Source organism: Pantherophis guttatus, chromosome 3, assembly GCF_059756535.1.
Source record: "Pantherophis guttatus breed Tessera chromosome 3, ASM5975653v1, whole genome shotgun sequence".
In the NCBI taxonomy this organism is placed as follows: Eukaryota; Metazoa; Chordata; class Lepidosauria; order Squamata; family Colubridae; genus Pantherophis; species Pantherophis guttatus.
The window spans coordinates 1,968,754-1,991,253 of record NC_142065.1 but is presented as its reverse complement, the minus strand read 5'-3'; the positions used below and the strand labels follow the sequence as shown (position 1 = coordinate 1,991,253).

Genomic DNA, 22,500 nt, shown 5'->3' with positions numbered 1-22,500 from the left:
GCCTCCCCAGACTCCTAGAAAGGCTCTGGAGGCTGGGGAGAGAGAAAAACAGGCCTTCCGCACCACTCCCCAAGGTCCTTCGGAGGCAGGAAGCAGCCTGTTTCCTCACTTCTGGTGGGCCCAGAAGGCCCGAAAATCAACTGGCCGGTGCACGCATGTGCGTGGGAGTTGAGCTGGCGTGCCCACCAATATGGCTACGTGTGCCACCTGTGGCACGCGTGCCATAGGTTCATCATCACGGCCCTGTATCATATCAAACAATGGTTGATCAATCTCTTCTTAAAAACCTCCAGTGATGGAGCACCAAGTAGGAAGGCAAGGAAAACGTACCATTGATCTCAGGCAGGTAGGTTTCTATCAGGAGCAGTTTGATCCACTTCACAAGACCAGAGACCTGAAAAAAAAAAAACAGAGTGACCTTTTGTAGAAAGTGACCCATTCATGACCAAGGGAACTCAGTCTGGATGGTGTACCTGCACAAGGTAGAAGGAGTCCCACCTCCACCTTCCTGTTTATTTATTTATTAAATAGATTTATATGGCCACCCATCTCACAGATGCAAATCTGGGCCACGAACCACGCCGTTAAGACAACACAAAGACCAACACATTGAAAAAAAAAGTCCACCACAGCCATTGAGAATAAATCCAAAGAAACACTCAACAAAACAAGAACATCTCCTTTCATCAGCTGTCTAATTGTCCAACCTCACTGACCTGAAGCACCTTTAGATCTTCGGTGCTTTCTGTGAAAAGCTGGCACAAGGTTTTGGGATCAACCATCAACTGGTCAACCAACACCCACAGGAATTGTGGGATATTTTGTGGATGAGCAAACATGACCTTAACATCTACAAAGTCACCAAGCAAAGAAGAACTTACTTCAATTGGTCCAAATTCTGAAGAAACCAGGATGAGGTCCAAGCTGTGGAAAGAGATATTGGACAAAAGAGTCAAGTAAGAAGAACTTCCTTGACCGTCTGCTCATGGGAAGGGCTGGTGTGAGAATTCAGAGGTAAGCATTACTCGGGAAGCCATTCCTCTGGTGTGTAAGGACACCCAGGTTGTTGAACGGATGTGTGGAAAGGAAGTAGGATACCTGGTTATTTTGGAGTAGAACATCAGCTTGTTGTCGTGGACTGAAGCATGAAGCCCGAGAGCTAGGTTCTGCAATCAGACAAATGGAGAACAGAAGATGTAAGCAGAACTCTGAGGCTGGATTAGAACATTAGTCCTTCAGATAAGGCCTTCTACATCAGCCAGTCTTCAATGGAGACATCTGGGAAGATCAGAAACTGAGATGGAGACCAGGAATCTTCTTCCAGTCTCACTTCCCAGCTGTTGCTTAGGATTCACAGGTACAATACACCCGTAACAAAATAACAGCGTTGGAAGGGACCTTCCAACCCCTTGCTCAGGCAGGAAGCCTTATACCATTTCAGATAAGTGGTTGTCCAATCTCTTATTAAAACCCTCCTGTGATGAACTTTTGGAGGCAAGCTGTTCCACTGATTGATTTTTCTCACTGTCAAGAAATTTCTCCTAAATTCTATATTGGTTCTCCCCTTGATAAGTTTCCATCCATTGCATCTTGTCCTGCCTTCAGGGGCTTTGGAAAATAGGTTGACCCCTTCTTCTCTGTGGCAGCCCCTCAGATATTGGAAGACTGCTATCATCTCACCCCAGGTCCTTCTTTTCATTAAACTAGGCATATTTAGTTCCTACAACTATTCTTTATATGTTTGAGCCTCCTGTCCAATCCCTTAATCATCTTTGTTCTCTGCACTCTTTCTAGAATCTCAACATCTTTTTTATAATATGGGGACCAAAGCCAGAAGCAGAATTTTAAGTGTGGTCTTACTAAGGCTTTGTAAAGCAATACTAACACTTCATGTGATCTTGATTCTATCCCTCTGTTGATGCAGCCCAGAACTGTGTTGGCTTTTTTGGCAGCTGCTGCACACAGCTGGCTCATATTTAAATGATTGTCCACTAGGACTCCAAGATCCCTTTTGCAGTTACTATTGTTGAGCTGGGTACCACCTATTTATTTATTTTTATTTTATTGTTTATATTCTCCCGAAGGACTCGGGGCGGTGAACAGCCAACAGATAAAACACAAGAAATGCAAAAATTAAAAGCAGTATTAAAATCCAATTAAATTAATTTGGCCCACAATTAAAAGCACCCCTGAATTAAGACCCATAATTAAACAATTTAAAAATTAAAACAATTTAAAAGAATTAGGCCAGCCCGGCTTGTTGAAATAAAAATGTCTTTAGGGCACGGTGAAAGGTGCGAAGATCCGGGATCCGCCGTATCTCCGGGGGCAGCTCATTCCAGAGGGGAGGTGCCCCCACAGAGAAGGCTCTCCCCCTGGATGTCGCCAGTTGACATTGTTTGACGGACGGCACTCTGAGGAGACCCCCTCTGTGGGAGCGTATTGGCCGGTGGGAGGCTGTTACTGGCAGAAGGCGATCTCGTAAGTACCCGGGTCCTAAGCCATGGAGCGCTTTAAAGGTGGTAACCAACACCTTGAATCGCACCCGGAAGACCACCGGGAGTCAGTGCAGCTCGCGCAGGAGAGGTGTTACATAGGTGCACCATGTCGCCCCCATAATCTCCCGTGCGGCCGCATTCTAGACCAGTTGGATTCTCCGAGTGCTCTTCAAGGGGAGCCCCATGTAGAGAGCGTTACAGTAGTCCAGACAGGACGTGACGAGGGCATGAGTGACCGTGCGCAGGGCATCCCGGTCCAGAAAGGGACGCAACTGGCATATCAGGTGAACCTGATAAAAAGCTCCCCTGGCCACGGCCGTCATATGCTCTTCAAAAGACAGCCGTGCATCCAGGAGAACACCCAAGTTGCGAGCTCTCTCTGAGGGGGCCAAGATCTTGCCCCCAATAGTCAGCGATGGAACCAGCTGACTATACTGGGACGCCGGGAACCACAGCCACTCGGTCTTGGAAGGGTTGAGTCTGAGCTTGTTTCTCCCCATCCAGATCCGCATGGCCTCCAGGCACCGGGACATCACGTCAGGGGCATCATTGGGGTGGTCCGGGGTGGAGATACTGGTGGAACTTCACCCCAAAACCACAGATGATCTCACCCAGCAGCTTCACATAAATGTTGAACAGAAGGGGGGAGAGGACCGACCCTTGTGGCACCCCACATATGAGGTGCCTCGGGGTCGACCTCTGTCCCCCCGTCAACACTGACTGCGACCGGTCGGAGAGGAAGGAGAACCACCGCAACACGGTGCCCCCCCAACCCCTCCAACCGCTGCAGCATGATACCATGGTCGATGGTATCAAAAGCCACTGAGAGGTCTAATAGGACCAGAAGAGAGGAGCAGCCCCTGTCCCGAGCCCTCCAGAGATCATCAACCAATGTGAGCAATGCCGTTTCCATGCTGTGCCCAGGCCTGAAGCCTGACTGGAACGGATCTAGATAGACCGTTTTCTCCAGGATAGCTAACCTATACCAGTGCTCCCACCGTTTTTGGCACGTGATGGCACAGTGGGCCCGGTAGGCCTGTTTTTCGCCCTCCCCAGGCTCCAGAGGCTTTCTTGGAGCCTGGGGAGGGCAAAAACAGCCTTCCCCACCCCGTGGAGGCCCTCCAGAGGCCGGAAATGACCTGTTTCCCGACTTCCGGAAGGCCCGAAAATCAGCTGGCCAGTGCGCGCATGTGCACTGGAGCTGAGCTTGAGCAACGCTCGTGTGCCCACAGATATGGCTCCACGTGCCATCACGGACCTATGCTGTACCTGTGCATTTGGTTTTTCTTGCCTAAAGTGCAAAGGGTCTGGTGGCTCAGCAGACTGATAGCATTGTGATTAACATCTGCTGCCTGCAATTACTGTAAGTTCAAATCCCACCAGGTTCAAGGTCAACTCAGCCTTCCATCCTTTCTAAGGTAGGTAAATTGAGGACCCAGTTTGTGGGGGCAATAAGCTGACTTTGTATAAAATATACAAAAGGATGAAGGTTATTGCTTAACGCATTGTAAGCCGCCCTGAGTCTCCGGAGAAGGGCGGCATATAAATCGAACCAATAAATAAATAAATAAATAAATAAACTTCAAACAATCGCTGAACAAATGAGCTCTGGTGGCTCAGCAGACTAAAAGCATTGTGATTAAGACCAGCTGCCTGCAATTACTGCAGGTTCGAATCTCGCCAGGCTCAAGGTTGACTCAGCCTTCCATCCTTTCTAAGGTAGGTAAAATGAGGACCCAGGTTGTGGGGGCAATAAGCTGACTTTGTATAAATATACAAAAGGATGAAGGCTATTGCTTAGCGCATTGTAAGCCGCCCTGAGTCTCCGGAGAAGGGCGGCATATAAATCAAATTAAAAAAAAATCTTACTTTTCTCACCACTGAATTTCATTTGATAGGTGGAGACCTGTTGCTCCTATACTTACAGCCCTTAGAACAAAGAGGCCGTGGGGGCCCCCAGAATGACTCGTGGCCAAGATGGAGATCTCGACTGAAAGGCGAAGTATGATCGAGTTGGGCTGCAAAACGATCCTCTTCGTTCCAACCAAAGTGATGACCATTTTCAGGGGAGAATTGACAGGACACTTTGGACACTGTAGAAAAGGGGAGACACAAGTCACGCTCAGAAGGGGGTCAGGTCTTCAACTGGCCTTAGGATAGGATAGGATAGGATAGGATAGAATAGAATAGAATAGAATAGAATAGAATAGAATAGAATAGAATAGAATGTAGAACAGAATAGAATAATGGAATGAAGAATAGAATAGAATAGAATAGAATAGAATAGAATAGAATAGAATAGAATAGAATAGAATAGAATAGAATAGAATAGAATAGAAAAGAAAAGAAAAAAGAATAGAATAGAATGTAGAACAGAATAGAATAATGGAATGAAGAATAGAATAGAATAGAATAGAATAGAAGAGTTGGAAGGGACCTTGGAGGTCTTCTAGTCCAACCCTCTGCCCAGGCAGGAAACCCTACACCACTTCAGACAAATGGTTATCTAACATCTTCTTAAAAACTTCCAGTGTTGGAGCACCCACAACTTCTGGTGGCAAGCAGTTCCACTGGTTAATTGTTCTCACTATCAGGAAATTTCTCCTTAGTTCTAAGTTGCTTCTCTCCTCGATGAGTTTCCACCCATTGCTTCTTGTCCTGCCTTCAGGGGCTTTGGAGAATAGCTTGACTCCCTCTTCTTTGGGGCAGCCCCTGAGATATTGGAAGGCTGCTACCATGTCCCCCCGGGGCCTTCTCTTCACTAGACTAGCCATGCCCAGTTCCTGCAACTGTTCTTCATATGTTTTAGCCTCCAGTCCCCTAATCATCTTTGTTGCTCTTCTCTGCACTCTTTCCAGAGTCTCAGTATCTTTTTTACATCATGGCAACAAAAACTGGATGCAGTACTCTAGGTGTGGCCTTACTAGGGATTTATAGAGTGGTATTAGTACCTCCCTTGATCTTGATTCTCTCCCTCTGTTGATGCAGCCTAGAACTGTGTTGGCTTTTTTGGCAGCTGCTGCACACGGCTGGCTCATTTGCCTGCAGATATTTCATTACCCAACTAAGTAACAACACCCATGCAAGCGAGTGTGGGGTTTGCTCCCTGTTTATACACAATAGTTTGCTCTGCCAACGTTGTGTGTGTGGTTTACCCTTTGGTAATTTCTTGATTAAGGTATTATTTTCTGCTTGGCTAACCTGTCTGAGCGCTTCTAGTGATTCCCCAGTGTTTTTGAATTTGGCTTGGTCCAGGATGGTGCAATTGAGTTTATCCACGTGTTGCGAGATTCAGGAGTTTTCATTGTGTCTTCCCGACTGCTACTTTGGTGTTCTTGGATGCACTCGGCTAGTCTGAAATGTCACTTACCTTTCGATGTGAAAAAAGATCGGTAATAACAGATATCAGCTCAGCGGCGCCAGAAAACTGTTGGGACAAAATGTCGTTGTATTTGAAAGAGGCAATTGGCATTTTTTTTTTTTTAAACAAAAAAGCCAAACAAAGCAGAACAAAAAGGAAATATGGGCTTGCTTTTCTCCCTAGATCTGTCAGCTTTATATCTCAGGCAAGACCAGAGAGAACATATTTCATATTTGTGGGCGAGACCCAAAGTTGGGTGGGGGAGCTAATTCCATATGAACACAACTTTTTTTTAAAAAAGAAAAAATCTGGAAAGGCAGAGGAATGGCCTGAAAATAAGGCCATGAAAATTATTAGCGAAACAAGCAAAGCTTTTCACTTGCGAAGCAAAAAAACAAACGCATAGGTAGGAGATAAAATACAGAATAATGAGAGTTGGAAGGGACCTTGGAGGTCATCTAGTCCAACCCACTGCTCAAGCAGGAGACGCTACGTCATCCTGGACAAATGGTTCTCCAGTCCCTTCTTAAAAGCCTCCAGTGATGAAGAACCCACAACTTCTGGAGGCAAGTTGTTCCACTGATTAATTATTCCTACTATCAGGGAATTTCTTCTTAGTTCTAGGTTGCTTCTCTCCTTGATTAGTTTTCACCTGTTGCTTCTTGTCCTGCCTTCTGAGGCTTTGGAGAATAGCTTGACTCCCTCTTCTTTGTGGCAGCCCCTGAGATATTGGAAGACCTCTATCATGTCTCCCCTAGTCCTTCTTTTCATTAAACTAGACATACCCAGTTCCTGCAACCGTTCTTCGTGTGTTTTATCCTCCATCCCCTTCATCCTCTTGGTTGCTCTTCTCTGCACTCTTTCTAGAGTCTCAGCATCTTTTTTACATCATGGCAACAAAAAGTGGATGCAGGATTCCAAGTGTGGCCTTACCAAGGCCTTATAAAGAGGTATTAACTCTTTGCGTGAACTTGATTCTATCCCTCTGTTTATGCAGCCCAGAACTGTGTTGGCTTATTTGGCAGCTGCAGCAGACTGGCTGAGGTGGGTTCTTTCGCACTCAGGACAACCCAACTGGCTCTTGCCCATACCTTACCTAGCTGCAGATGAACGTTTGAAGCAGTGCGGGCTGAGAAAGAAGTTCGGGAGAGGCCTCCTTGAGTCCTTTACGGTTGAGTTTGCCAGGAGCCCCCAAACCAATTTCCCTCCCTACTCCCTACTTTCTATCCTTCCTCACCGTTTCCTTGGTGAAGATCAGCTCTTGCTTTGGGATCTGAAGGAGGACTCCCAAAATCATATTCAGGCTGTCTTGAGTGAGGCCGAGGCTGATGGCGTTGTTCCTCAGCGAGGGCAGTGGGATGGGGGATGGGTTGAAAGGAATGGTCAAGAAGTGATTTTTGACCCGAAGAATCATCTGCAAAGAGAAGAGGAAGAAGAATGGCTGAGGGGAGTCACGGCAAACGAAGCTCTCTACTGATATAGTGATAGCATGTCATACAATCCTAGAGCTGGAAGGGACCTTGGAGGTCTTCTAGTCCACCCTCTTGTCCAAACAGGAGGCCCTACATCATTCTGGACAAATGGCTGTCCAATCTTTTCTTGAAGGCCTCCAATGATGGGGCACCCACGACTTCTGGAGGCAACCTCTTCGATTTATTAACTGTTCTCGCTGTCAGGAAATTTCTCCTTAGTTCTAGGTTGGTTCTCTCCTTGATAACAGAATAACAGAGTTGGAAGGGGCCTTGGAGGTCTTCTAGTTCAACCCTTTGCTCAAACAGGAGACCCTACACCAGTGTTTCTCAACCTTGGAAGCTTGAAGATGGGTGGACTTCAACTCCCAGAATTCCCCAGCCAGCGCTGCTGGCTGGGGGATTCTGGGAGTTGAAGTCCACCCATCTTCAAGCTACCAAGGTTGAGAAACACTGCCCTACACTATTCCAGACAAATTGCTTTCCAGTCTTTTCTTGAAGGCCTCCAATGATGGAGCACCCACGACTTCTGGAGGGAAGTTCTTCCACTGATTGATTGTCCTCACTATCAGAAAACTTTCCATCCATTACTTCCTGTCCTGCCTTCGAGTGCTTTGGAGAATAAGTTGACCTCTCTTCTTCGTGGCAACCCCTGAGATATTGGAAGACTGCTATTGTGTCATCCCTGGTCCTTCTCTTGGATGGGCTAGGATTATGATGGAAGGGTCAGTGGTGGGTTGGCCCCGGTTCGGACCGGTTCACAAGAACCGGTAGTAAAACCAGCAGGAGGCTCTGCCTACCGACCTGGATGTCGTCAGGAAGCTTCTGCACATGCTTATGTGTGCGTGGTCCCATTGCAAACTGGTAGTAAAGGTAAGTAGAACCCACCTCTGGGAGGGGTCAACTGTCACTCCCCACATTTCCTATAGAGTGGGTCAGGTTGTGTTTGATGTCGGAGGATGTGTGGCCATGATGGATGTTTGACACGGGCTCAAGATGCATTTTTTTCTCTCCTTCTCTTCTTCCTTTTCGCACTTCTTTACTATAACCATTTCCCCATCTCTTCTACCAGATATTACTGGCAAACATTTATTACTTATTCTTCAAACTCCACTAAACTTTTTATTTCTAGATTTATACCCCGTTGTTGAATAGTAAAGTGCTTTTTCCAGGCAGAAAAGCTATTTATACTATTGTATATTTTTTAAAATTATTCACGTAATAATAAAAATACAATAGCATAAGGAACATGGTCACATAAGATCTAACAGCAGAGGTAAATTTCCAGGATTGGAAATAGAAATGGCTGTCCGTGATCGACGGTTGATGGAAGATGAAATGGACCTACAGTATGTGAAATCCGGCATTAAACTGTAGTATTAACATAGGATGTTGCTTGTTTTCTATTCAGATCGGGCACTTATTTGAGGCTACATCAGGGGTCAAATGCTCCTGGATCGGACTGGATCAGCCGAACTGGTAGCGATTTTCCCCTGTGGTTCGGCGATCTGGTAAGGAAGGTAAGTAGATTTCACCAGGGGTGAAATGCTCCCAGTTTGGACCGGATCGCCTGATCCGGTAGAGATGGATATGGGTGGTTCGGAGAACCAGTAGCAAAAATCCCTGCCCCTCTCCCCCCCCCATGCCTAGCTGAGCCACACAATCATCAGAGCGTTTTTTTTTTTTTTACTTTTAGAAGGATTTTTTCTACAACCTCTTCGGCCGAAAAAAATGCTTTTAAAAGTTAAAAAAAAAGCCTCTGATGATCGCGCGGCTCAGCTGGGATCGTCAGAGGAATTTAAAAGAAAAAAAGCCTCTGCCGATCAGGCAACTCACCTTGGATCGTCCGAGCCTTTTGAAAGCATTTTTTAACAACCTCTTTGCAAAGAAGTTGTAGAAAAAATGGTTTTAAAAGTAAAAAAAAAAAAAAATGGCCACGCCTACCCAGTCACATTACCCCTCCACCCCCCCACCAAGTCACGCCCACAGAACCGGTAGTAACAAATTTTAGATTTCACCACTGGATTTCACCCCTGGGATACACAATTGTAATCCAGTCCAAGGCAGTCCTCCTGCAACACTCTCCCGGCTGAAAATGGGCCACATAGGGGCCCCCCACAGCCCGTTTTTTGGACGGCAGAGTTACCGTGGGCCAGTCCTTTGATATTTCGAGGCCGGCCCCGCGGGGCAGATTTAAGCACCCCGCCGACTGGATCCGGCCCGCAGGAGTTTGGCAAGGTGGGATCTCTTTTGAGGAGCAAGCAAAATCTCCCCCTCCCCATGGGATCTCCAGCACTTTGGGACCTCAGCTTCAGAATCGTATCTGGAAGGGGCCTCCTTGGGGGAAGGACCGCCAGGAATTTTACAAGGGAAGGTATTTTTGGTGTCCTCAAATAACCGAGATGTTACACCTCCTTGATTTAAGCCATTTTCGAGGCACTCGGCCAGGTGGTGTTTGCAAAACAGATTTCAAAGGATTTGGGATCAAGAGGCTGGAGAGAGTAGAATTTCAGGTGGATCCGGGGCTGTCTCACGGAGCTGCCCTAAGGCACAAAAAGGGTCAGAGAAGATTTTGCTAGGTCCATGCAGAGCCTTGTTGAGGGCAGTGTCCAGAGCAGGGGTCTCCAACCTTGGCAACTTTACGACTTGTGGACTTCAACTCCCAGAATTCCTCAGCCAGCGTATGCTGGGAGTTGAAGTCCACAAGTCGTAAAGTTGCCAAGGTTGGAGACCCCTGGTCCAGAGTGATCGCCCAGTAAAAACATCACAAATTATGTACAGGTTGCCTGCTACTTAGAACTGTTCATTTCGAGATGGTTCAAAGTTGCAACAGCAGTGAAAACATTGACTTGTGACCAGTCCTCTCACTTACAACTCATTGAAGCATCTCTACGGTTATGTGACCAAAAGTTGGGTGCTTAGCAACCGGTCTGCTCCATCCCAGGATCATGTGACCTTTTCAGTTAGCGTCCGACCAGCAAAACCAATAGGGGAAGCTGGATTCACTCAAGGGCTGCATGATTCATTTAACGACTGCAGTGATTCCCTGAAGAATCTTGGCAAAGAAAGGCCATAAAATTGGCTCATTGACTCATTTAAAAGCCATCTTATTTTGCCATGGGGACTCTGCTCCCAGTTAACCGAGTAACAGAGTTGGAAGGGGCCTTGGAGGTTGTAATTGCGGTCGTAAGGCGAGGACTACCCTGAAGGATCAGATGATGGAATGTATGTCCATCAGAGGATCAGAGGAAGGGTCACATGTGGAGATAGGACCCGGTGTGGATGGAATGGACATCAGAGTGAAGAATATGAATTCTGATAAAACATTTTTCTCTTCTCTTCATTTCTTTGCCTTACAACAAACAATTAAGAGCTTTGCTCCTTCCTGTCTTCTCTCTCTGCAGAAAGAAGGGGGGGTTGCAAGGGAGTGGGGGTGCTGTCTCAGACAAAGATTTAAAACTGCTTTTACTTTGCTCTGCAGAAGGAGGGGGGTCGCGGGGAATGCTGCCTTGAGCTGCTTTGCAATAGGAAGGAGGGTGGGGACTGGAGAGTCGTAGCGAGGTAGAAATTAGCACCTTACCTGTTAGAAAACCACTAGCCAGGATATTAGCAACAAGAATAGCTCACTTATAAGAAAAAAAAAACTAAAACCACATAGCTGGCACACTTTGCAAGGTACTCGTGACCTGGGGTGAAAAACAGGTGATGCAACATTTAGCTATTTAGCATAACAAGCGTAAAGGTTTAGGGCAGTGGTGAAATACAATTTTTTTTTACTACCGGTTCTGTGGGCGTGGCTTGGTGGGCGTGCCAGGGGAAGGATACTGCAAAATCCCCATTCCCTCCCCACTCCTGGGGGAAGGACATTGCAAAATCTCCATTCCCACCCCACTCTGGGGCCAGCCAGAGGTGGTATTTGCCAGTTCTCTGAACTACTCAAAATTTCCGCTACCGGTTCTCCAAACTGCTTAAAATTTCCTAAGCGTGGCTTAGTGTGTGTGTGTGTGGGGGGTAATGTGACTGGGTGGGCGTGGCCATTGTTTTTTAATTTTTAAAACCATTTTTTACATGTAAAATCATGTAAAAAATGTTTTCAAAAGGCTCTGATGATCCCAGTTGAGTTAACTGATCGGCAGGCAACTCAGCTGGGATCGTCAGAGCTTGGCTCGTCAGAGGCATTTAAAAGAGAAAAAAAGCCTCTGATGATCGCCCAGCTCAGCTGGGCATGGGGGGCGGGGGCAGGGATTTTTGCTACCAGTTCTCCGAACTGCCCGCCACCATCGCTACCTACTTGCCCGAGCCGGTCCGAACCGGGAGCATTTCACCCCTGGTGTAAACTGATGTTAATGTGTGGAGAAAAAAAAGGGACAATCAAGAAACCTAGTGCCCACATCCAGTGGTGAAATCTAAAATTTGTTACTACCGGTTCTGTGGGCATGGCTTAAGGGGGGGGGTAATGTGACTGAGTGGGCGTGGCCAACTTTTTTTCCCTTATTTTTAAAAGCATTTTTTCTACAACTTCTTAGGCCAACAGGAAGATCTTGATCCAAAGTATCTGGAACCCCAAGGTGTATTACATCTGAATATAAGCAGTGGTCATTTTTTGGTCTCACTGCTAATGGCTTCTGATGGGACCACTTAGGGTAGTGTTTCCTAACCTTGGCAACTTTAAGATATGTGGACTTCGGTTCCCAGAATTCCTCAGCCTGCTGCCTGGGGAATTCTGGGAGTTGAAGTCCACATACCTTAATTTTCTAAAGTTGGGAGAAACCCTGACCGAGGTGCATTTATCAGAGGCAAGAAGGACGGGCTGGAGATTGCTCTGTGTATAGTTACGCATTGTGTGGTGTTGTTGGATCTTGGCCAGCTGCCTGCTGGGGCTGACACTGCCATCTCACCAGACTGACAATTGTGGCTGGAGAGGATGATGGTGGTGTAGTCCACGCTATCCCCAGGCCACATGGTTAGTGGAAACTTGCTAGACCTGACCTTCCCACCTGCCCTGCTGCTTACGTGCATTTCGAAGACGAAGTAAGCCGAGGTGATCAATGGTTTCCTGGCCAGCTGATATTGGATGGAGGCCGTGGAGCCCATGTGATAAAATGCTGGAGGGTAAACACAGATGCGCCGTTAAGAATCCAGATGTGGTAGACCCAACTGCATGATACGTAGGTCTGACAAATAACCAGAAAATTCTTTGCAAACCATTGCGCAAGGGGAACTCAGTAATTTCGATCAGGGAAAGGCATAACAAAGCACATTACACAATATGCAAAACTTTTTTAAGGGTGTGTGTGTGAGAGAGAATTAGCAACTGGCTTACATCCAGCTAGTTCCTTTGATTAAGTTCTGGACATTTGTCAATCCTTAAAGCGGAATAACAGAATAAAACAGAATAACAACAAAATAACAGAGTTGGAAGGGACTTTGGAGGTCTTCTAGTCCAACCTCCTGCTTAGGCAGGAGACCCTATGTCATTCCAGACAAATGACTGTCCAATCTGAAGGAAATGAATAATAAGTTACTCTTTTATAAAAGTGTTTAATGTACACTGCTCAAAAAAATAAAGGGAACACAAGCAAAAGACATCCGAGATCGGAATGAATGAAATAGCCTTATTAAATACTTCGTTCGTTACATACAGTAGTTTTGTGTTCCCTTTAGTTGTTTGAGCAGTGTATAAACTACTGTATGTAAAGAACAAAGTATTTAATAAGGCTATTTCATTCATTCAGATCTCGGATGTCTTCTGCTTGTCTTCCCTTTATTTTTTTGAGCAGTATATTAAAAAGCTATGATATTCTTACCGTTGCAAACTGACCACAAATTGTAATGAGTAGAGACAGTGTATTACGATTTGCTAAAAGCTCCCTTGGAGACAGGAACCTACATCTTGGACAAAACCATTATCAGTAAAAAAGGAACATCCACCCAAGGTGAAGTTAAAAGTTTTTTTTTTTAAATTTGATTTATATGCCGCCCTTCTCCGGAGACTCAGGGCGGCTTACAGTGCGTTAAGCAATAGCCTTCATACTTTTGTATATATTTATACTAAGTCAGCTTATTGCCCCCACAATCTGGGTCCTCAATTTACCTACCTTAGAAAGGATGGAAGGCTGAGTCAACCTTGAGCCTGGCGAGATTCGAACTTACAGTAATTACAGACAGCTTGATGTTAATAACAGTGTTTTTTAGTCTGCTGAGCCACCAGGCTCCTTAAACCCGGTGGCCTCTTATCACGTTAAAAGTCAACATGATAAGATAGTTGTTAGGCAGGAAATGTCAAGATGACCCTTTAAAGCAGAGGTCTTCAAACTTGGCAGCTTTAAGGCTTGTGGACTTCCACTCCAAGAATTCTCCAGCCGGAGTGGAAGTCCACAAGCCTTAAAGCTGCCAAGTTTGAAGACCTCTGCTTTAAAGTGTAAAACAACTTGGAGAAGGATTTAGGAGAATCAAGGGGAGTTGGGAGGGCTTCTTAGGCGTGGCGTGCATTGAGTAGGAGTATAAAATGTGTAGCTCGAAAACTGCATTTTGCACTCTTTGAACTCAATCCATTTGGGAAGGGTGTAAGAGGCTGTGCTTGCAACCGCTTTTTATTTTTCTTTCGTTTTATCTCCAATAAACCTTTGATTTCGTGAACCGGACTTGTTTATGGATTGTGAGGATTAAAACATTTGGGTCTTGTATTTCACAAATCTCTTCTTGAAAACCTCCAGTGATGGAGCATTCACAACTTCTGGAGGCAATTTCCGTTCCACTGGTTAATTGTCCTCACTGTCATTTTAAAATCCCCTTTTCTTCACCTTATTTATGACTCCAACCCAATTCAGATGTCTATCTGGCCAAAAAGACCTAGAAGGAAAGTCAGGAGTGGGATTTGTGATCTGTCCCTTTCAACACAACTATGGTGTGTATCAGGGGTGGGTTCTAAATTTTTTTACTACCGGTTCTGTGGGCGTGGCTTATTTTGTGGGCATGGCTTGGTGAGGGGATAATGTGAGTGGATGGGCATGGCCAACTTTTTTTTTTTAACTTTTAAAAGCATTTTTTCTACAACCTTAAGAGGTTGCAGAAAAAAATGCTTTTAGAAGCCTCTGACGATCAGGCAACTCAGCTGGGATCGCCAGAGGCTTTTAAAGGCATTTTTTTTCTTACAACCTTTTCTACATTTTTTTTTCGGCCGAAGAGGTTGCAGAAAAAAATGCTTTTAAAAGCCTCTGACATTCCCAGCTGAGCCGTGCGATCATCAGAGGCTTTTTTTTTTTTTTTACTTTTAAAAGCATTTTTTCGGCCGAAGAGGTTGTAGAAAAAATGCTTTTAAAAGTAAAAAAAAAAAAAAGCCTCTGATAAAGTGGGCGGGGTAAGCGATCGGCGACCGGGCCGGGGACCGGTTTGGGGGTGTGGCCAGCCAATATTATTACCGGTTCTCCGAACTACTACAAATCTTTACTACCGGTTCTTGCGAACAGGTGCGAACCAGGAGCAACCCACCACTGGTGTGTATGTGGAGGGAAGACACCCTTCAGCGGGATGGGTGCCTGCAGATGAGTGGAGATGCTGTCACCATGTAAAGCACCACCCCTTTTTATCAAGTGTCTAACAAAGAGATGGGATCATAGTTGCCCTTTTGACTTCTTTAAGAGGGGAAAATATTGGAAGGAAAACCACTTGTATATAAACACTGAGCAATCCCTACTCCCTCTAGCATTGATGATGTTACCTAGTTGGGTCATGAAATGTCTACATGAAAACAGCCAAGCTCAGAGAGCAACAAGAACCTTACAGTCCTCCTTCTCCTTCTCCTTCTCCTTCTCCTTCTCCTTCTCCTTCTCCTTCTCCTTCTCCTTCTCCTTCTCCTTCTCCTTCTTCTCCTCCTCCTCCTCCTCCTCCAATCTCCTTCTCCTTCCTTCTCCTTCTCCTTCTCCTTTTCCAATCTCCATCTTCCTTCTCCTTCTCCTTCTCCTTCTCCTTCTCCTTCTCCTTCTCCTCCTCCTCCTCCTCCTCCTCCTCCTCCTCCTCCTCCAATCTCCTTCTCCTTCCTTCTCCTTCTCCTTCTCCTTCTCCTTCTCCAATCTCCATCTTCCTTCTCCTTCTCCTTCTCCTTCTCCTTCTCCTCCTCCTCCTCCTCCTCCTCCTCCTCCTCCTCCTCCTCCTCCTCCTCCTCCTCCTCCTCCAATCTCCTTCTCCTTCCTTCTCCTTCTCCTTCTCCTTCTCCTTCTCCAATCTCCATCTTCCTTCTCCTTCTCCTTCTCCTTCTCCTTCTCCTTCTCCTTCTCCTTCTCCTTCTCCTTCTCCTTCTCCTTCTCCTTCTCCTTCTCCTCCTCCTCCTCCCTGGAAATTCTCCCCCCTTCCTTCTATCACTGATGATGTTACCTAACTAGGTCATGAATTGTCTGCATGAAAACAACCAAGCTCAGAGAGCAACAAGGACCTCACAGTCCTCCTCCTCCTCCTCCTCCTCCTCCTCCTCCTCCTCCTCCTCCTCCTCCTCCTCCTCCTCCTCCTCCTCCTCCTCCTCCCTTCTGGCACTGATAATATTTCCTAGTCAGATCATGAAATGTCTGCACGAAAACAACCAAGCTCGGGTAGCACCAAGGACCCCACAACCCTGAGCCACAAACACCTTCTTCCATTGTCAAGAACTCACCATCCACCGTGAAGAGATAATCGAACCTCATGATTTGATGGAGCCGCTGCAGCGTTTCGCAAAGCTGAAAGGAAGCGGGAAGGATTAATGTGACAAATTCAAAAAATGCAGTCCAGGTTGTACAGAGACGCTGGGCTGGGCATCTCTTGGACTGACTGGCGGGGAAGAGATTTTGTGCATTATCCATATCTCCAGGATGCTAGAATCAAATCGTAGAATCAGAACAGAGCTGGAAGGGACCTAGTCCAGCCCCCCCTGCTTAAGCAAGAGACCCTATACCCGTGAAGGCGAACCTATGGCACACGTGCCACAGGTGGCACACGGAGCCATATCTGTGGGCATGCGAGCGTTGCCCTAGCTCAGCTCCAGTGTGCATGCGTATGCCAGCCAGCTGATTTTCGGGCCTTTTGGGCCCACCAGAAATTGGGAAACGGGCTGTTTCTGGCCTCCAGGGGTGTGGGGAAGACTGTTTTCGCCCTCCCCAGACTCCTAGAAAGCCTTTGGAGCCTGGGGAGGGCAAAAAACAGTCCTACCGGGCCCACTGTGCCATCACGTGCCAAAAGCAGGGGGAGCATGGGTGTGTGTGTCATGCGTACATGCATGGGGGGGGGGGCGGGCACATTGAATTATGGGTGTTGGCATGCGCGCGCTCGACCCCCAGCGCTCCCCCGTGCTTTTGGCATGTGATTGCAAAAAGGTTAGCCATCACTGCCCTATACCATTTCAGACAAATGACTGAATGTCTTTTCTTAAAAACTTCCAGTGATGGAGCATCCACCAGGTCCGCCTTCTGCTTAATGGATGCCTGCTTTTGGTACTGATTTCTTGATCAAATCGAAAAACTTTTACAGTTTATCAGTTTATCTCCTTTCTCAATTTTAATAGATCAGAGTTAGAATATTTTTTAGTTTTATTTATCCAAGTTTGTCACTTTTATTATCCTGGTCCAGGGGTCTGACTTTGGTTTCCTGTATGGAGCCCAGTTTTCAAGAAAGTGAGATAACATAAATTGCCAATTTACCTTATCGAATGCTTTCTGTGCATCTAAAAAGATCAACGCCATTTGTTTTTCAGCCTGTACTTCATAATATTCCAGCGGGTCTAAAATTAATCTTACATTGTTCCTAATTTGTCTTTCAGGTAAAAATCCATTTTGATCTGGGTGGATAAATTCATTCAATATTTTTTTTAGCCTTTAGTCTTTTAGGCCTATCGATGCAAATATTTTGTAGTCTGCATTTAATAGCGATATAGGCCTATAGTTCTTTATGTGTTTGTTTTTTTTTAATTTGATTTATATGCCGCCCTTCTCCGAAGACTCAGGGCGGCTTACAAGGCGTTAAGCAATAGCCTTCATCCTTTTGTATATTTTTTTATACAAAGTCAGCTTATTGCCCCCACAAACTGGGTCCTCAATTTACCTACCTTAGAAAGGATGGAAGGCTGAGTCAACCTTGAGCCTTGGCGAGATTCGAACCCTGCAGTAATTGCAGGCAGCTGGTCTTAATAACCAGCTTAATAACAGGGTGCCTTAAACCCCTGTACTACCAAGGCTCTTTTTTTGTTAAATCTGTTAAATCTGAGTCTTCTTTTGGGATTAATGTAATGTTTGCTTCTACCCACGAATTTGGTATCTTAGCTTCTAATAGTACTTTGTTATAAACCTATAATATTGACATGCTTAATATATCCTGTAAGTGTTTATAAACTTCTGCAGGTAATCCATCTGGTCCTGGAGTTTTGTTATTCTTTTGTCTTTTTATCCCCTCTGATAGTTCTATCATCATTATTCTTAGAATATTTTTAATTTTATTTATCCAGGTTCGTCACTTTTATTATCCTGGTTCAGGGATGTGACTTTGGTTTCCTGTATGCAGCCCATTTTTCAAGAAAGTGAGATCAAAGTTCCCCTGAGTTCATTCTTAAAATCAAGCCTCCTTCCCCAACAATTGCCAAAAAGACCCTCCCTTGCCTAACTCCCAGCCAACCTCAATAAATCATGGCAAAATTACCAGATTCCAGTCCTTATGGTGCCTGGAAGCCCATAAGGCTTCATGCCATTTTACACTGTACAGGTAATCCTCAATTTACGACCACAGTTGAGCCCAATGTTTCTGTTGCTAAGCGAGACAGGTATTAGGTGATTTTTGCTCCATTTTACAACCTGTCTTGCTGCAGTTGTTAAGTGAATTGTTAATTTAGAAACGGTTTGTTCAGTGAATCTGGCTCCCCCATTGACTTCGCTCATCGGAAGGTTGCAAAAGCAAAAATCACATGACCCTGGAACATTGCAACCGTCATAAGTACATGCCAGTTGCCAAGCCTCTGAATTTTAATCGTATGACCACAAAGATGCTGTAGTGGTCGCGAATGAGAAAAATGGTCTTAATTTCTGTTTTTTCAACACCAAACGGTCAATAAATGAATTGTGGTAAGTCGAGGACTACCTGTACATACAATGCCTGTACATAGGAGAATCTGTACATAGGAGAATCATCCTTACAGCTGCCATCTTGACTTTTTTGCCCAGCCCTGTGGATGTCCCACAGGCTTTCCCCCCCCCCCACCCACGGCTGAACCCCTCCGGGATTTTGATCCGCTCGGATCTACTCCTTCCAACTTTCCAGATCCTTTGTCCGGTGGAGACCTCAAGGGGTCTACTCGAGAGGCGCAGGCAGAAAAAGAGGACCACCTGAGCCGCTTCCTCACCAGGCTTCCCCAGTGCCATCTCTGCTGCCATCCCCAGCTACGATTTGCCAGCTACTTACCAACCTGGGCAGGGACGATGCAAGGACCGATTTTACAATGGGCTTCGCTTTAGCTACTTGCAGGCTGCAGAAATAAGCAAAGATTGGAAGGAAGAAGGGATGGTTTGCTTGTAAGAAGAAGACCAAACCTCTATGCAGGCGTGAAATGCTCCCGGTTTAGACCGGATCGGCCGATCCGGTAGCGATGGCGACAAGTGGTTCGGAGAACCGGTAGCAAAAATCCCTGCCTACCCCCGCCCATGCCCACCCAATCGCCCGGTCGCCCGCTTGCCGCTTCTTTTAAAAAATGCTTTTAAAAGGTTAAAAAAAAAGGCTCTGACGATCACAGCTGAGTTGCCATTTTTTAAACTTTTAAAAGCATTTTTTAGTTGTAAAAAATGCTTTTAAAAGGTTAAAAAAAAGATGGCGCGCCACAGCTGATCACCCCCCCCCCACGCTGTTGTTACTTACCTCATGCTTCCTTTTGGCGTGCACTGCGCGCACATGTGTGCACCTTGCATTTGGTGTGTGGTGTGGTGGCATGCGCAGACACCGAACCGGTAGTAAACCAGTTCAGATTTCACCACTGCCCCTATGCCCACCCCACCTTTGCCCTCTTTCCTTCCTGACCTCCCAGCAAACTCTAGCACAGTGATGGCTAACCTTTTTGCCCGCCACAAAAGTGGGGGGAGTGCGGGGGGGGGGCGCTCGCGCACGTGCCCACACCGATAATTCTATGCGCCCTGCCCTTCCAGTGTGCATGCGTGTGCAACTCCCCCGGGCTCCCCCCACTTTTGGCATGCGATGGCAAGGTAGGTCCATTTTTCGCTCTCCTCAGGCTCCAGAGCCTTCCTAGGAGCATGGGGAGGGCAAAAATGGCCTTTCCCACTCCCCCAGAGGCCCTCCGGAGGCTGGAAATAGCCTTTTTCCTAACTTCCGGTAGGCCCAAAAGGCCCAAAAATTAGCTGGATGCACACCGGAGCTGAGCTCGCATGCCCACTGATATGGCTCCATGTGCCACCAGTGGCACACGTGCCATAGGTTCGCCATCACGGCTCTAGGACAATAAAACCAAACATCGCTTAAGACTTTTGGACATCTAGGCTGCAACTGACAAAGCGTAGCTTTTAAATAGGTGAAATTAATATGGACAGATTAATTAAACAAGGGACATCTCCTCTAGCTATTGGAAGTTATTGGTTTCTGTAAGAGGTTTGTGGGGTCTTTGGGGCTCTCTGGGCTTGGAGGTTTTCCTGCAGATATTGCATGACCCAACTAGGGAACGTCATCAGTGCTAGAAGGGAGTGGGATTTGCAGGGAGGAAGAGGAAGATGACTGAAGGGTCTTTAGTGCTCTCTGAGCTTGGAGGTTTTCTTGCACATGTTGCATGACCCAACTAGGGAATGTCATCAGTGCTAGTAAGGTTTGTGGAGTGGAGGGCGTGTAAGGAAAATGGGAGGAGGAGGAGGAGGAGGAGGAGGAGGAGGACAGGGGTGAGGTGGAAGAAGAGGAGGTATAAGGAAGAAGAGGAGGAGTGTGGGACTCCCTGGTGTTCTCTGAGCTTGGCTATTTTCTTGCAGTTGTTTCATGACCCAACTAGGGAACATCATCAGTGCTAGAAGGGAGTGGGATTTGTGGAGAGGAGGAGGATGTCTAAAGTGGGACTAAAACTCCCCAACTCCTGATGATTGATCCAAAGTCACCCAGCCACTTTTCACGCCTAAGGTGGGACTAGAACTCCCCATCTCCGGGTGATTGGTCCAAAGTCACCCAGCTGCCTTTTATGCCTAAAGAGGAACTAGAACTCCCCATCTCCTGATGATTGGCTCCAAATCATCCAATCGGCTTTCATGCCTAAGGCAGGACTAGAACTCCCAATCTCCTGCTTTCTATACTAGTGCCTTAATCAATAGAACAAACTGGCTCTACCAGTGAAGCGTTAGATTGTCGCTGGTGATTCAAAATTACGTCAGGACTTACCGGGAAGAGCTGATTATCCTTGCAATTTTGAAGTCGCTACGGCAGGTGCCAAAAGAAAGATCGACGACGCCCAGCACGAAGTGGAAAAAACTGGCCTCCTGTTTGAAGTTCACATCGATGAAGATATCGATCTGTTCAAACTGCTTGCCGAAGAAGCTAGGCGACAAAAGAATCCTTCAAGAAAACGACAACCACAACTGCCCAGTGCCAACCTGCATAGAAATGATTCTGGGTGACCTTTTTTCGAGAGAACTGGACTCTGCTTGGAGAAATGGACCCGGGAGGAAGGCAACTGATTGCAGACAGAGAGCTGAAAAGGACTCACAATTTAGCACTTAAGTGTAGCCTGGTCCTGACAATAATGCTGCCAACTTCTTCTCCCAGCTCCGTCTGGATGGAGGGCACAAATACCCTGACCACATGCAACCTGTGGAAGGAGAAACGGAAGCCGTGAGAAAGGAGATGGTTTGGGATGGTCCGGGCAGGTTATCTCAGACCTGATGAAATGAGGGGTAGATTGGTGATCCCTTGGAAGGTCTTTGTGAGAGTTTCATCACTGGAAGCTTTCAAGAAGAGACTGGACTGCCATCGGTCAGAAATGGTGTAGGGTCTCCTGCTTGGGCGGGGGGGTTGGACTAGATGACCTACAAGGTCCCTCTCAACTCTCTTAATCTGGTATCTGTTATAATATACGATGAACAGTTGCAGGAACTGGGCCTGGCTAGTCTAGAGAAGAGAAGGACCAGGGGAGACAGGAGAGCATCTTCCAGTATTTGAGGGGCTGCCACAGAGAGGAGCTATTTTCCAAGGCACCTGAAGGCCAGACTAGGAATAATGGATGGAAACTGATCAAGGAGAGAAGGAACCTGGAAAATACGGAGAATTTTTCTGACAGGGAGAATAATCAACCGATGGAACAGAAGTTGCCTTCGGAAGTTGTGGGAGCTTCATCACTGGAAGATTTCAAGAAGAGACTGGACTGAAATGGTGTAGGGTCTCCTGTTTGGGCGGCTGGTTGGACTAGATGACCTACAAGGTCCATTCCAACTCTGTTAATCACCCAAAACTAAGCAAATCATAAGGTCATCTAATTTGAGCTGGCTGTAGAAGGCCAATAACTGAGTTTGGGCAACTTTTCCTAGATGTCTTCAGATGACACCTTCAGCATTGCCTGACACAGCCATTGGGGAAACTGGGTTATTGGAATAGAGGGCCGGTTGAGGTTGGGGAAAGCTGGACTAGAGTGTCCATCTAAGGCTGGGGAGACCCAACTCCTAGTCTCCACTTAATCATGTAGTTGGTAGAAGAGAATATTTGTAGCTCAGTGTTGAACTGGGGAGTCCTTGGCGCTCTTTGAAGTTGGTGGTTTCCTTGCAGATGGTTCATGACCCAGTTAAGGAACATCATCAGTGCTAGAAGAGGAGGGGGCTTGAGGAGGAGTGGGAGGAGGATTGTGGTGTCCTTGATGCTCTCTGAATTGGACGTTTTCTTGCAGACATGGATGGGTAAAACTAATTGGGTTGTGACAGGTCTGCAAGAAGAGAACCAAGCTCAGAGAGCACCAAGGACTCCTCAGATGTTGCTGGGCCCAAGCATGCTGTAAGTAAGGCAGGCTTTATCAGGTGAGGTGGACCAGAAGATCTCCAAGGTCACTTCCAGCTCTGTTGCTCTGAGATCTAACATGTTGAAGAAGCACAGGTCAAGCTGGCAGGATGGGATTGTCTAGAGAGCCAAAGTTCGCGGTGGTGACAAACTTTGGATATCCATCTTTAGGGTTGAGTTGAGGGAAGAAACGGTT

General features: G+C 46.4%; 1 protein-coding gene across 1 annotated transcript in view; it reads right to left on the bottom strand.

Moving 5' to 3' along the window:
• LOC117666651 (BPI fold-containing family B member 3-like) overlaps window positions 1-22,500 on the bottom strand; it is a 32,552-nt gene that overhangs the window by 4,649 nt on the left and 5,403 nt on the right. The window contains exons 3-13 of the mRNA XM_087888862.1: window positions 21,028-21,129; window positions 20,703-20,858; window positions 18,744-18,807; window positions 15,976-16,039; window positions 12,342-12,433; window positions 7,097-7,273; window positions 5,869-5,925; window positions 4,424-4,591; window positions 1,099-1,166; window positions 882-924; window positions 331-394 (exon numbers count right to left, since the gene is read on the bottom strand). Of these exons, the coding sequence (XP_087744988.1) occupies window positions 331-394; window positions 882-924; window positions 1,099-1,166; window positions 4,424-4,591; window positions 5,869-5,925; window positions 7,097-7,273; window positions 12,342-12,433; window positions 15,976-16,039; window positions 18,744-18,807; window positions 20,703-20,858; window positions 21,028-21,129 (1,055 nt within the window). The remainder of the gene's footprint in view (window positions 1-330; window positions 395-881; window positions 925-1,098; window positions 1,167-4,423; window positions 4,592-5,868; window positions 5,926-7,096; window positions 7,274-12,341; window positions 12,434-15,975; window positions 16,040-18,743; window positions 18,808-20,702; window positions 20,859-21,027; window positions 21,130-22,500) is intronic.